The sequence below is a fragment of the Bos grunniens genome, chromosome 9, assembly GCF_055505025.1.
Source record: "Bos grunniens cultivar Pamir isolate PY7600 chromosome 9, Bosgru_T2T1.0, whole genome shotgun sequence".
Lineage (NCBI taxonomy): Eukaryota > Metazoa > Chordata > Mammalia > Artiodactyla > Bovidae > Bos > Bos grunniens.
In genome coordinates, this window is record NC_141173.1 from 9,943,860 (window position 1) to 9,959,490 (window position 15,631).

Here is a 15,631-nt window from a genome sequence, read left to right on the forward strand (position 1 = left end):
GAGCTCTAAATTTACAATACTGAGCTCTACAGCTCACTTAGTACCTGTTAAAATAGTCACAATTGTCATTTAGCATTTCTTTTGTATTCCTTGTGGGTAGTTGCCTGATGTGTCCTTTGCACAACTTCTGGTTGGTATATCATTGTTTTTCTTATGAATGATAAAACCTCTGTGTACTAATGATGTTAAAATTTAAACCATCATATGATGCTTTTCCCATTTTATCATTTACCCTTTAGTTTATAATATTTTTGCCTTACAAGGTTATAATGAATATTTTGTAAAATATATTATTTTTTATTATGAATGTCTTCTTTTGTCTCTACATTTAGACACCTTACTCACCATGAGCTCTGACCTATGTTTCACTTATATTTCCTTCTGATCATTTAATATTTTTATTTTTAAGTGGGTTCTCTAACCCATGCAGAATTAACTTTAAAGCAAAATTGCACAGTTACTCCTAATCAAGTCCATGGTGCTTATGATAGCATATTGTTTCAGTCTGCTGTAACATTTCATATCATGAATCTGTATTATATATACATATATATTCATAATACATATCAATAGCTCTGAGGTGGAAACAGTTTCACCATCCATGCGAAATTTGGCAATATCTGGAGACATTTTGTTTGTCAAGACTGAGAACAGAGAGCGTGTAGAAGAGACTGGCTACTGGCTAATAGCGAATAGAGGCCAGAATGATGCTAAACATCCTGTCACGTACAGGACAGCCCTCACAAGGAAGAATTGTCAACAATGCCAAGATTAAGAGCTTGATACGAGAGAGGAGAGGAGAGAGACCTTTGCCAGTTACAAGCTCAGTAGTAATGTTACCTGGCTGATGCCTGTGGGAGGCATTGTCAGAGACTTTGCCTCCTGCTTTGCCGAAATCCCGATTTCTACACTGCATTTTCAGTTTTCCCTGGTCTATTTTAAAACTAATGGGCTTAATAGTTTTAAGAGCGCAGGCTGTGGAGCCTGGGCTAAATTGGCATCCTACCCCTTTTAAGTTATATGACCTTGGGCAAGTTACTTAACCTCTCTGTTTTCAGTTCCTTTATCTGTAAAATGAGGGTGATAATTGTATCTTTACTCTAGATCGTCATAGAATTTCAGGATGCTTAAAGCAGTGCTTGGAACATAGTAAACATTATAGAAACATTGGTAGCAATGATAATAGTCAAGTAAATGACTTTTTTATGAACCTTATTTGATCACAGTGGCCCCCTAACTATATACTTAGTTTTTACATTAAAAATAATACTTTAAAAATTCATTGCCAATTTTTGCCACTGATTAATCTGAAGCAGCACATTTCTTCTTTAACTGTCTGCCATATCTCTTGTCCTCTTCCCATGCAATGTAAACCCCATCAGAATATCAACTCTGTTCTCTATGTTATTGTTCATATTATTATTATTATTTAACTTTTATTACTGTCAAGTTGAAGGTTTTCTCGTAGACACTTACCTCTTTAGTATATAGAGTTGCTTATGTTTTCTATCAGAGCCTTTAATTTTGAATAAAGACTATATTTATTTTTAGTTGCATCTGTAAATTGATGATTATATCTATGGAATTATATTTGTCTTCTAGTGTCAAAAATTTCACTTTATTAACTTGTACTGAACATATTTTATATCAATATGTAAACATGTGTTGTTTTGTATCCTCTTACTAAATATTTTCTTCTGGGTATTTCTGAAGCTCTTAATTCCTATTTTGTTTTCTGTCATACGTGCCACTCTCTGGATTAGCATAGTCCAGTGGAATTTTCAATGGTGATGTAAATATTTTAACCTTCACAGTCCAATATACCCAGCACTACTGAGCACTTGAAATGTGGCTAGGGTAATGGAAAATCTGAATTTTAAATTTTATTAAATAGCCATGTGTGGCCAGTGGCTACCATCCTGGAGAAACCACTCTATAGGCATCTCTTTACCCTCCATTTGCAGTTCAACATCTTCAGTTTCATTCTAACTTAACCCTATTTCACTAAATGACTAAATGTGTTCATGTGGCCTTTTGTTTGCCCTGTATATAATATGGATTTCTTATATTCCAAGTATAACCGAATTATTTTTTGCTTCATTTCCTGCATTTTTCAATAGGGTAATAATGTGTAGTCTTAGATGATTGTTCAGTAGTCGAACATTTTTCCCTTCTTCCCTTCTTGGTCTTTGGCCTAATAATTAAATCAACAAAAGACAGATTAACAGGAGAAAAAGTTTTAGTTCAAGAGCCCTATAAAAACATGACACCTAAAGGTAAGCTGAGGTTTATCTGCCTGGGAGCTAAGGAGTGCGATGGGCCAGGCTTCAGAGAGAAGACAATTCACAGGCGGATGAGAAGGGCATGTGTGTGGTAATCAGATGTTTGCCTGCCATGCAGTTAAGTCTTTGGATAAAAGGTGAGCTCTGGTAGTAGCTCCGTTTCTGGGCCAAGCCCCCTAGTAAATTCTCTGAGGCAATGAAGGGAGAGAACAAAGCTGTTCCTGAGAGTTATGGTGGCTTAATTGCCTTTAGAGCGAAACAGTCCACGTACCGCATACGAGCGGCACATTTTGGGGTGGCGTGTGCTATTGCTGCTTGTTTGGAACTGCACCTGTGTATTTCTACTTGTAGACTATTTAAAATATTCTCTCTTAAAATCAAGTGCTTGCTCTTTTAATTGAAGTATAATTGATGTTTAGTATTACATTAGCTTCAGGTGTACAACATAGTGATTCAGGATTTTTGTAGAGTATACGCCATTTAAGGTTACTACCAAATAACGGCTCTATATTTCTTGCTGTATAATATACTGTTGTAATGTATTTATTCTGTGTATAGTAGTTTGTACCTCTTCATCTCATATCTCTATCGTGCCCTTTTCCTGCTCCACTGATAACCATCAGTTTGCTGTCTGTCTTTATGAGCCTGTTTCTACTGGGTTATGTTCATTTGATTCATGTTTTAGAATCCACAGGTGAGTGACAACATAGAGTGTTTGTCTTGTGTCTGACATATTTCACTAAGCATAGTGCCCTCCACATCTCCACATACTGTTGCAAATGGCAAAATGTCATTCTTTTTATGGCTGAGTAGTATTCCATGGTGTGTGTGTACATCACATCCTCTTTATCTATTCGTCTGTTCATGGACACAGACTGCTTCCATATCTTGGCTACTTGTAAATAATAATGTGAACATTTGGGTGCATGATACATTCTCAAATTAGTGTTCTTGTTTTCTTTGGATATATGCCCAGTAGTGGAATTTCTGGGTCATATGGTAGTTTTATTTCTAGTTTTTTTAAGAGCCTCTATACTGTTTTTCACAGTGACTACACAAATTTGCATTCTCCCCAACAATGTAAAAGGGCTCCTTTTTCTACAAATCCTCACCAACATTTATCATTCAGGGTCTGTTAGATGATAACAATTCTCACAGGTATGAGGTGATGTCTTATTGTATTTTTGACTGGCATTTTTCTGAAGATTACAGTATTAAGCATTTTTTTCCTTGATTGATGTATATCTGTTTGTCTTCTTTGGAAAAACATTCAGTCTTCTGTCCATTTTCAATTGAATTTTTTTTTTTTTGCTACTGAGTTATATGAACTGTTTATGTATTTTGGATATTAACCCATTATCAGTCATATCATTTGCTAAAATATTTTCCCCATTCATTATGGTGTCTTTTTGTTTTTGTTGCTGTGCAAAACTTTATGTTTAATGAGTACCAATTAGTTCTTTCTCTGCTTTTGTTTCCTTTGCCTTAGGAGACAGATCTGTGCAAACTTTGCTATTATTTATGTCAGTGTTCTATGTTTTCTTCTAGGTATTTCATGGTTTCCAGACTTACATTTAGGCTTTTAACCCATTTTTCTTTTCTTTTTTTTCCTCTTTATTTTATTTTTATTTTCTTTACTTTACAATATTGTATTGGTTTTGCCATACATCAACATGAATCCGCCGCAGGTGTACACGTGTTCCCCATCCGGAACCCCCCTCCCACCTGCCTCCCCATACCATCCCTCTGGGTCATCCCAGTGCACCAGCCCCAAACATCCTGTATCATGCATCAAACTTGGACTGGCGATTTGTTTCTTATATGATATTATACATGTTTCGATGCCATTCTCCCAAATCATCCCACCCTCTCCCTCTCCCACAGAGTCCAAAAGACTGTTCTATACATCTGTGTCTCTTTTGCTGTCTCACATACAGGGTTATCATTACAATCTTTCTAAATTCCATATATATGCATTAGTATACTGTATTGGTGTTTTTCTTTCTGGCTTACTTCACTCTGTATAATAGGCTCCAGTTTTATCCACCTCATTAGAACTAATTCAAATGTATTCTTTTTAATGGCTGAGTAAATACTCCACTGTGTATATGTACCACAGCTTTCTTATCCATTCATCTGCTGATGGACATCTAGGTTGCTTCCATGTCCTAGCTATTATAAACAGTGCTGCGATGAACATTGGGGTACATGTGTCTCTTTCAGTTCTGGTTTCCTCGGTATGTATTAACCCATTTTTCTGATAGTTCATTAGTGTATAGAAATGAAGCAGATTTCTGAATATTAATTTTGTATCCTGCAATTTTACTGAATTTATTGTGAGCTCTAGTAGATTTTTGGTGGTGTTTTTAGGATTTTCTTTCTAGAGTATTTTTTTTAATTTAAATTTATTTATTTTAATTAGAGGCTAATTACTTTACAATATTGTATTGATTTTGCCATACATCAGCATGAATCTGCCACGGGTGTACACGTGTTCCCCATCCTGAACCCCCCTCCCACCTCCCTCCCCATACCATCCCCCTGGGTCATCCCAGTGCACCAGCCCCAAACATCCTATATCCTGCATTGAACCTGGACTGGCGATTCGTTTCTTATATGATATTATACATGTTTCGATGCCATTTTCCCAAATCATCCCACCCTCTCCCTCTCCCACAGAGTCCAAAAGATTCTTCTATACATCTGTCTCTTTTGCTGTCTCGCATACAGGGTTATCATTACCATCTTTCTAAATTCCATATATATGCGTTAGTATACTGTATTGGTGTTTTTCTTTCTGGCTTATTTCACTGTGTATAATAAGCTCCAGTTTCATCCACCTCATTAGAACTGATTCAAATGTGTTCTTTTTAATGGCTGAGTAAATACTCCATTGTGTATATGTACCACAGCTTTCTTATCCATTCATCTGCTGATGGACATCTAGGTTGCTTCCATGTCCTGGCTATTATAAACAGTGCTGCGATGAACATTGGGGTATTTTACTTTGTATAGTGTAGTATTGTACTATACTATACAAAATACTTTGTATAGTATTTTGAGTTTATATAATATGAGAAAATGTCCTAACTTTATCCTTTTACATATCCAGTTTACTGAGCACCACTTATTGAAGAGACTGTCTTTTCTCCATTATATATTCCTGCCTCCTTTATCAGAGATTAATTGAGCATAGGTTTATGGATTTATTTCTGGGCTTTCTTTCCTGTTTCATTTCTCTATATGTCTGTTTTTTGTGCCAGTGCCATGCTGTTTTGATTATTGTAGATTTGTAGAATAGTCTGAAGTCAGGGAATGTGATACCTATAGCTTTGTTTTGTTTTCAAGATTTCTTTGGCAATTTGGGGTCATTTCAGATTCTATATAGATTTGAGGGTTAAGTCTTCTAGTCTGGAAAATTTGGTCTTCTAATCATAGGTATTAGTGTATAGAAATGCAGCAGATTTCTGTATATTAATTGTGTATCCTTCAATTTTACTGAATTCATTGATGAGCTCTAATAGATTTTTGGTGGTGTCTTTAGGGTTTTCTATGTATAGTGTCATATCATGTGCAAAAGTGACAGTTTTACTTGTTACTAATTTGGATGATTTTATTTATTTTTCTGTCTGATTGCTATGGGTAGGACTTCTAATACTATTTGACCTTAAGTGTTGATAAAAGACATCCTTGGCATGTTTCTGATCTTGGAGGAAATGTTTTTGGCTTTTCCCTACTGATGATGATGTGAGCTATGGGCCTATTATATTTGGCTTTCATTATGTTGAAGTATGTTCCCTCACTACCCACTTTGTGGAGAGTTTTTGTCATAAATGCATGTTGAATTTTGAAAAATCTTTTCTGTATCTATTGTGATGATTATACGACTTCTATTTTTCACTTTGTTAATGTGGTGTATCATACTGACTTACAAATATTGAACTATTCTTGTGTCCCTGGAGTAAATTCCACTTGATCATGATATATGATCCTTTTGATCTATTTTTGGATGCAGTTTGCTATTTTATTAATGATTTTAGCATCAGAGATATTAGTATATAGTTTTTTCTTTTTTGTGATATTTTTGTCTAGTGATGTTAGATTTGTAGAATGAGTTTGGAAGCTTTCCTTCCTCTAATTTTTTTAGAATAGTTTGAGAAGGATAGATATTAACTCTCCTCAAAATGGTTGGTAGAATTCACCTGTGAAGCTACTTGGTCCTAGACTTGAGTTTTGTTACTGATTCAGTTTTATTACTGGCAGTTAGTCTGTTCATATTTAGTATTTCTTCCTGGTTGAGAGAGTATACATTTCTCAGAATTTGTCCATTTCTTCTAGCTTTTCCATCTTATTGGCATGTAGTTGTTCAGAGAAATCTTTTATTGTCCTTCGTATTTCAGTGGTGTTGGTTGTAACCTCTCCTTTTCCATTTCTGATTTTGTTGATTCAGACTCCCCTTCCCCATTTTGTGATGAGTATGGCCAAAGGTTTATCAATTTTGTTTATCTTTTCAAAGAACCAGCTGTGATTTCATTGATATATTCCATTATTTTGTATTGTTTGTCTTTATTTCATTTATTTGTCCTCTGATCTTTATGTTTTTTTTTTTTTCTACTGATTTTGGATTCTGGTCGTTTTTCTTTTTTTAGTTCCTTTAGATATAAGGTTAGATTGGTTATTTGAGATTTTTCTTGTTTCCTGAGGTAGTCTTGCATATCACTATAAACTTCCCTCTTAGAACTGCTTTTGCTTCATCCCATAGGTTTTTTAATTATTGTGTTTTCATTTTTTTATTTATTTTTACATTTATTCTCAGATTTATTCAGGGATTCATTGGTTGTTTAGTAGCATATTGTTTAGCCTCCATGTGTTTGTGGGGTTTTTTTGAATTTTTTTCTTATAGTTGATTTATAATCTTAGACTATTCTGGTCAGAAAAGATGACTGATATAATTTCAATCTTCTTAAAAATGAGACTTGTTTTGTGGCCTAGAATGTGATTTATCCTGGAGAATGTTCCATGTGCACTTGAAAATAATGTACATTCCTTTGTTTTTTACTGAAATGTTTATATATTTAACTCAACTGATCTAATATGTCACTTAAAGCCTCATTGATTTTCTGTGTGAATGACCTGCCCATTGATGTATGTAGGATGGTAATATCCCCCTACTATTATTGTGTTGGTTACAATTCTTCATTGTCTGTTAACATTTGTTTTATGTATAGAAGTGTTACTGTGTTGAGTTCATATATATTTACAATTGTTATATCTTTTTAGATTGAGCCCTTGGTCATTCTTTGTCTCTTGTTTACAGTTTTAAAATCTATTGTGTCTGAAAAATTATTGCTACTCCATTCCTTTTTGTTAATTTAAGTGTAGTTGACTTACAATATTTTATTAGTTTCAGGTATATAATATAGGGATTCATTATTTTTACAGGTGATATTCTCTTTAAAGCTATCACAAAATAATGGCTGTATTTCCCCATACTGTACACTACATTCATGTTGCTTTTCCATTTTACCCATAGTGATTTGTATCTCTTGCAACTGGCTGGCAGGGCCAGGTTCTGGGGTCTCTAGTGCAGAGCCCAGGGGTTCCAGAGCTGCTTTGGGACCACTAGTAGAAGAGCCTGATTCCTGACATAGCTAGCTGCAAAGTCTGTGGTGTTCTGAAGCTTGTTTCAGCCTGGTGATGAGTGGTGTCAGGTCCCAGGGCAGCTGGCTGAGTGGCCCAAGGTGTCTCAAAGCTAATGTTGGCCATCTGGTGAGTGGAGCTGAATCCCAGGGTATCCTGTAACTGGCACCTGCCTACTGGTAGGTGAGGCTGGCACTGAGTCTAGAGCAGGCTGGATGGGAGGCCCAGGCCATAGGTCTCTGGCTACAGGGCCCTGGACATCCCAGATCCAGTGTGTGCACACTAGTGTGTGAACTGGATCCTCAGTCCACTGGTAGGCATGGATGTATCCAGGGGCATCTGTGGGCTCTGGTTAAGACCAGGGAGTCTTATTTTCCTTCTTCATAACCTGTCCCTCTCTACTCTGCCTTTTGACTTTAGTTCCTCACTGCTTCTCTCTTTGGTTCTATAAAAGAACCTGGCATTCAGACCCCAACAGATGGTTATTGTGTGACATTAGTCTGCTGTCTTCTCAGACATTTTTCTGAATCAGGTCTTATTCCTTGCCTTGACAACAACAAAATCTAGGGATTGTTAAGGCATCCTGCTTTCTGATGAGCTCTGTCCTCACCCAGTTAGTTCGTTGTTCTAAGACATCCAGCGCTGGCACCTACACGTCGTTGAGTTAGCGCAGGTCTGGGCTCTAGGGCTAATAAGCTAGAGAAGATTTCAAAGTTGTACTTGCCAGCACCAGTGTCCACGTGGTAGAATGAGCTCCCCATAATTGCTGCTGCTGATGTCTGTGTCGCCAGGATGAGGTCTACCTGCCTCCTTATTCTCTGAGAGACTCCCCAAGATCAGCATGTGGGTCTGCTCCAGGCTTCTTTCAAATTACTGCTTCTGTCCTGGGTACTAAATCATGTGAGTCTTTGTGTGTGCCCTTTAAGTGCAGAGCCTCTATTTTCCACAGCTCTCTGGCTCTCCTGAAGGTGATCCCCACTAGCCTTCAAAGCCAAATATTTTAGGGGCTCATATTTCCAGGGCAGGATCCCAGAGCTGGGGATCTCAGTGTGGGGCTTGGATCCCTTGCCTCTTGGGAGAACTTCTGCAGTTGTAACTATTCTCCCCTTTGTGGGTTGCCCACCTTGGAGTATAAGATTTGACTGTACCTCGTCTCCATTCTCCATTCCACCTACCTGTCATTGTGGTTCCTTCTTTATATCTTTAGTTGTAGAATAGCCCTTCTGTTAGTTTTCATTGGTAGATGTTGTATAAATAGTTGTGATTCTGGTGTATCTAGGAAAGCAGGTAAGTTCAGGGTCTTCCTACTTCACCATCTTGGCCCAGGAAGTGCTTGCTTTTCTTTTCTTGCAGATAAAAATAATAATGCTTATTGTCTTAAAAAGCAAAGAGCAAAAGAATATATAAAGAAGAGAATAAAAGTCACCCTGGTGGCACAAAGCAGAGATAACTATTAATACTACTGCTGCTACTACTATTACTACTTTACACACAGAGAGTAATGTGCAATGCACTTAGGGCGGAATGAGTTCTTTATACACACAGCATATTCTCTTATTTTTAAACACTTTACAAATTATACACATAATACATGTTTATTTAAAAATTGAAAAACATTGAAGAATATACTGAAGAAAATAAAATTTCCCATAGTCATAGAATGCATAGATTATTTACTTTTATTTTTCTGATTTGTTTGCTTTCATTAGTTCTTCTGAGACTCATAGGTAGATTTAGACACAGGTAGATAGGTGGATGGTTAGGTAGACAGACTTAAAAAAATTTTTTTTTTTAATTATACCATAGATATGCAGCATGCATACTCAAGCGCTCAGTTGCATCTGACTCTTTGTGGCCCTCTGGACTGTACCCTGCCAGGCTCCTCTGTCCATGGAATTTTCCAGGCAAAAACACTGGAGTGGGTTGCTATTTCCTCCAACAGGCAATTTCCCAACCCAGAGATTGAACCCACATTTCTTGCATCTGCTGCATTGGCAGGCGATTCCTTAACCACTGTGCCACCTGGAAAGCCCACCATAGATATGCAGGGTATACCAATAAAAGCATATACCTTTCAGATAGTAATCAAACAAAAATACCAGCAACTATGAGATGTGTCATCAACAATGTTATTAGTGGCCATTATGAACACTTGTAGCTTTACAGTAATAAAAACAGGTATTCATTAACATTTATTCACTAAATTTGTTAAATAATTGTATCTTTTTATATCATAAGAGCTTTCCTATAGTATAAACTAAAATTCATAAACATGATTGTAATGGTTGGAGCATATACCATTGTATCTCTATGCTGTAATGTACCCAGTTCCCTAGTACTGGACATTTAGAATGTTTCTCTTCTTACTACTATGAATAGCACTGCGCTCTACATCTTAGTGCGTAAAACTTTTCATCTCTGTTTATTTTCCTGGGATTCATTCTTAGCAGTAAAATCACTGGTCCCAATGAAATGAACATATTTAAGACCCTTGTTATATATTAACAAATTGCCCTCCTGAAAGTTCTTTGTTGCTTATAGAAAAAAAAATAATCCTTGTTCTATTTATACACTTTAATCATTTTTATGCAGCTTTTCTTTGAACCTTTAAACTTCTTTTTGGTTTTAGGACTCAGAATTGTTTTTTAATAAATGTTTCTTTCAAGGGATTAGCAAAGTAATCATGTTGTTATAAATACCCAAACAATGTAACTCTTTTATTTTCTCTTAGTAAAGATCTTCAGATTTAACATTTTTCACTGTATAAATTGTTTCTTTCTAGGGTGAACCAGGAGAGAAAGGAGATCCAGGTTTGTCAGGCGTTAATGGACAAGATGTAAGCCTAACTTTCTTTTTTCTAACACAGTGTTTACATTTGGCCACTGAAATATGCTTATTGTCTAATGCTACTAAGACTTGACTATCCTTGGAAGAACTAGCTACAATTATTCAATTATTGCAAAGTAAGAATCAAGGTAGTTTGTGTGTGTGTGTGTGTGGCTCAGTAGAGGCCCAGTTTTTCTTGTATTTTTTTGTTTTGAAGGCCACAGACTTTATTGATTTAAAAAGCTTTACAAGGACAGTGACTGTTCTGCCAAAAAGAGGGAAAATAGCATAAAACAGACCAGGGAATGGGGGGGAGGGCTGCGTGATCGTTGGTCAATTTCTGGTGCTAAAGAAAATTGAAGACCTTTTCCAGGAATGACTGAAGGACACATGCGGTGCCAATGCCAAGCAGGCCCAATATGTTTACTGTCGAAACTACCAGGTAGTTCCCTGGTTTTATATACCTCTTATTATACTCATTCTTCACGGTCCTTTCTTCCTTGATAGTCTGGCTTCCATTTCTTCTCTCTTCCTTTCTCGGTCTTTTTTCTTTTTACATATATGCTGCTGTGACCTGTGTTATTACCCAGGCTACACTTTGCATCTTACCCCCAGTCTTTGTCTGCTGAGGGGTCTATTGAGGTCATATCTCAGGGATGAAAAGAAAAAAAGGAGGGGACCCTGTGTATCCGTGTCACTCCCCCTCCATTGCACCTGTTCCCCAATCTCAGGGCTCCTGTCCTAGGTGTCAAGTCCTCCCACCTGCCCCCTCACCCCAAGGCAGTTGTCCCCCCAGAACTTCACTTGTATTCTCATGATGGAATTTAGAGGGTAGATAAAATCTTGATTTTCCTTTAAATGTAGACTACTCTCCTTTCAGACCATAAGATTCACCATTTACTGTAGATATACTCCTTATTAAGGCAAGTATCCACAATGAGAATTATTTCTTTTCCCATGGTTTCCCTTCTTCACTTCATAAAAATGTTTTAAGAAAGTTCTGAGGGCCATACTACTTACTTTTTGGACAGAGGAATAGAGAATAAGCTAGATCGGGTTCCCTAATGCCCAGATGTTGTAAAATCCATCTGGGTCTGCAGCACAGAGGGAAGGGAGGCTGAACACTGTAATCCTGGGGCCTATGAACAAAATAAGACCTGGAGGGTTTGTTGTTGTTGTTCAGTTCCCACTTCGTGTCTGTTCTTTGTGACCCGATGGCCTGCAGCAGGCCAGGCTTCCCTGTCCTTCACTGTCTCCCAGAGTTCGCTCAAGTTCGTGTCTATTGAGTCAGTGATGCCATCCAACCATCTCATCCTCTGTTATCTCCTTCTCCTTTTGCCTTCAGTCTTTCCCAGCATCAGGGTCTTTTCCAATGAGTTGACTCTTCATATAAGATGACCCCAATTGGAACTTCAGCTTCAGCATCAGTCCTTCCAATGAATATTCAAGGTTGATTTCCTTTAAGATTGATTGGTTTAATCTCCCACTGTCCAAGGGACTCTCAAAGAGTCTTCTCCAGCACCACAATTCAAAAGCATCATTTCTTCAGTGTTCAATCTTCTTTATGGTCCAACTCTCACATCCATACATGACTCCTGGAAAAACCATACTTTGACTAGACAGACCTTTGTCAGCAAAGTGAAGTCTCTGCTTTTTAATCTTCTGTCTAGACTTGTCATAGTTTTCCTTCCCCTGGATGGGGAGGGGTCCAAAGAGAACCATCCCAGAAGCTAACCCGACTAATTGACCCAAGCTTGAGGCTCTGGCCCCCACAGTTTTCTTCTCTTACTTCCTAAGAAGCCCTATTTGCACCTTTAATATGACATGCTTCTTGTTCCTATCTTCTTAAAAGGATTTTTCTCCACCAGAGAGAGGGAGTTAGCACCAGTGTCTTGGAGCTAGGGGAGTCTGCCTCTCTCTGCCTCGTTACAGCACACTAGGGTGCTGGATGGCCACTGGCCATTGGCCCCTGCAGGTAGTAGAGCTACTAATTCCCCACTGCCCTGTCACTGGAGATACCTGCTGTAGTGGTCAGAGTTCTACGGTGGGAAGCAGAGCTGAATGTGTGTCCCAGTTCTGTCACCTGTGGAGAAAATCACTTCTCAGAGCCTGTTGGGTTCTGAAGCCCCCATCACTGCAATGTCCTCTCATCTAATACAAAGAGACCATTAAGACTGGTTAGGATTAGAGTCTTGAGAAGTACGATGGAATTTGAAGCCTTCATTCGGGCTTTGGGGACTCCAGTTGCATGTAGGGAAAACACAGTGAGAGTCCATCCAGCTGGAGCCGGGCATGGACAGTGCTCTGTGTGTGGAGGTTTGCCCTCCCTCCTCTGAAGGGGGGCATGTGGATCATGCTGTGTTCACGTGAAGATTCCTTTTGCAGTGGGTTCTACAAAATGGACAGAACTGAAGCTTTTGCCTGTGGCTCTGTTCTTTCTATCGTGTTCTTTATGAGAACAAAGACCATTTCTTGGATGCTCAGTTCAGTTCAGTCACTCAGTCTTATCCGACTCTTTGTGACCCCATGAATCGCAGCACGCCAGGCCTCCCTGTCCATCACCAGCTCCCGGAGTTCACTCAGACTCACGTCCATCGAGTCAGTGATGCCATCCAGACATCTCATCCTCTGTCATCCCCTTCTCCTCCTGTTAGTACTTAGTAAATGTTTGGAGTGAAAAAGGAGTAGTTGTTTGCTAAATTTTCATACTAAAAATTAAGATATTATTATAATAGCCTACAAGTAATTAGAACCTAAACCAGGGAAACAGATGGAAGAGAGGGCACAGTGATATTGCAGAGGTTGAATATATGCAATTTGGTGCTTGGCTGCAGCAAAAAATAGCCCAAGGTTTCGACCATTCATTACGGAAGGATGTTATCTTCTCATAAACATAGGAGTGTTGAGAGAGATTAGCTCTACTTGCAAAAGGTAACCAAGCTACATGTATGGCGGCTCCCTGGAATACAGGAGCAAAACAAAGATTTCTAGACGTTTGTTAAGATAGCATTAGAGTAGAAATAGAGAAAGAATTTATCCAAACACTCAAAACTGAGAGGAGGTTTGAGCGAATGGAGCCTGAAATATATTCATGTTAACTTAAGAGATTTGGAAATTTTTTCTATGGGATCTGAAAGTAAAGTGATTTGACTTTTCAGAATTAATCAGTTGTACACACATATTTGCATGCTTTCTACTTGCTCAGATCTAAAACTGTCTTGCTGAGAGAGCTCCCAGCCTCATGGGCAGTGTGACCTTTCCTCTTTGACAATGATCTGGGAAGAGTCCTTCACATACCCCGACCCACAAGTGTGTTATTCCTTCAGCACTATCACTGCCTCTTATAGGTCATTAGGTACATTATAAAGCATGACAAAGCATATTTGCTCACTTGGTTACTTAATTAACACATAGTTGATATCATTTCTTTTCCTTAATTTTGCAAAAGGTATTCAGGAGTCATGACTAAGGATGAATAAGAAAAAGTAATGACAGTTCTCTTTTTCCCTTCTATTACAAAAGCACTCTGCTGTTGTTCAATTACTCAGACATGTCCAGCTCTTTGCGATCCCATGGCAAAGAGATCCCATGGCAAAGCACCAGGCTTCCTGTCCTTCACTATCTCCCAGAGTTTGCTTAAACTCATGTCCATGGAGTTGGTGATGCCATCCAACCATCTCATTCTCTGTCACCCCCTTCTCTTCCTGCCCTCAATCTTTCCCAGCATCAGGGTCTTTTCCAATGTATTGGCCCTTTGCATTAAGTGGCCAAAATATTGAAGCTTCAGCTTCAATACCAGTCTTTCCAATGAATACTCAGGGTTGATTTCCTTTAGGATTGACTGGTTTAATCTCTTTGATATCCAAGAGACACTCAAGAGCCTTTTCCAACTCCACAGTTCAAAAGAACCAATTCTTCAGCGCTCAGCTTTATAGTCCAACTCTCACATCCATACATGACTACTGGAAAAAGCATAGCTTTGACTATACAGACCTTTGTCAGCAAAGTGGTATCTCTGATATTTAATGTACTATCTAGCTGTGCCATAGCTTTTCTTCCAAGGAGCAAGTGTCCTTTAATTCCATAGCTGCAGTCACCATCCACAGTGATTTTGGAGCCAAAGAAAATAAATTCTGTCACTGTTTCCACTATTTGCCCATCTATTTGCCATGAAGTGGTGGAACTGGTTGCCATGTTTTTAGTTTTTTGAATGTTGAGTAGGGGTAAAGAATCATATGCTGTTATTTATTCCATTGGTGGTGGTGGTGGTTTTAAATATTAAAAAACCATACTTCAAAAACTGGTTTCATGAGGAATTTGAAATTCAATCCTTACCTCAATTTTATGGCTACAAAGTGCAGGAGGTAAGAGTATCCCTATTTTTAGAGTAAAGAAATAGAGCTTAGGAAAGTAAGAAATTTTCTTTTAGAAAATGGTAAAGTGAGTCTTTACCCCTGTTTGACCGAAAAGTCTATTTCCCCACTAAGTCACACCACATTTCTCATTGTCTATTTTTCAATGCTAAAATAAACTGACTCCACAAACCAAAATCACTCAGCATTTATGACAGTTCACTCTGCCTTTCAGTAAGTGTAGGTACACATTCTTAGGGAATGAAAGGCAGTATAAGAGCTATCTCAGTCTGTACTGAAGTCAAGCCATGATGGAGATCATAATTTCAGGAATATCCTGTTGGAACACAGACTGAATAACCTCAATACCTCAGCTCACTGCAGCTACTTAATACCTCAGAGAAAATTAAAATAATTTAACATTCCCATGAAATGAATTCAGAGCCTTTTTATGGCCTTTATTCTTATATATTAAGCATATATTGATGTAAATGTACCTTTTGGTAATAATTTCTTCTGTGCCAGCTTTCC

The 15,631-nt window shown here is 38.0% G+C and overlaps 1 protein-coding gene across 2 annotated transcripts in view; it reads left to right on the forward strand.

Moving 5' to 3' along the window:
• The window catches only part of COL19A1 (collagen type XIX alpha 1 chain), a 440,957-nt gene that overhangs the window by 188,588 nt on the left and 236,738 nt on the right, over nt 1-15,631 (forward strand). The window contains exon 12 of one of the 2 annotated variants that reach the window (XM_086316743.1): nt 10,705-10,758. The exons of the other annotated variant lie outside the window; for it this stretch is intronic. Coding sequence (XP_086172869.1) covers nt 10,705-10,758 — 54 coding nt within the window. The remainder of the gene's footprint in view (nt 1-10,704; nt 10,759-15,631) is intronic. 2 annotated transcript variants of the gene reach the window in all.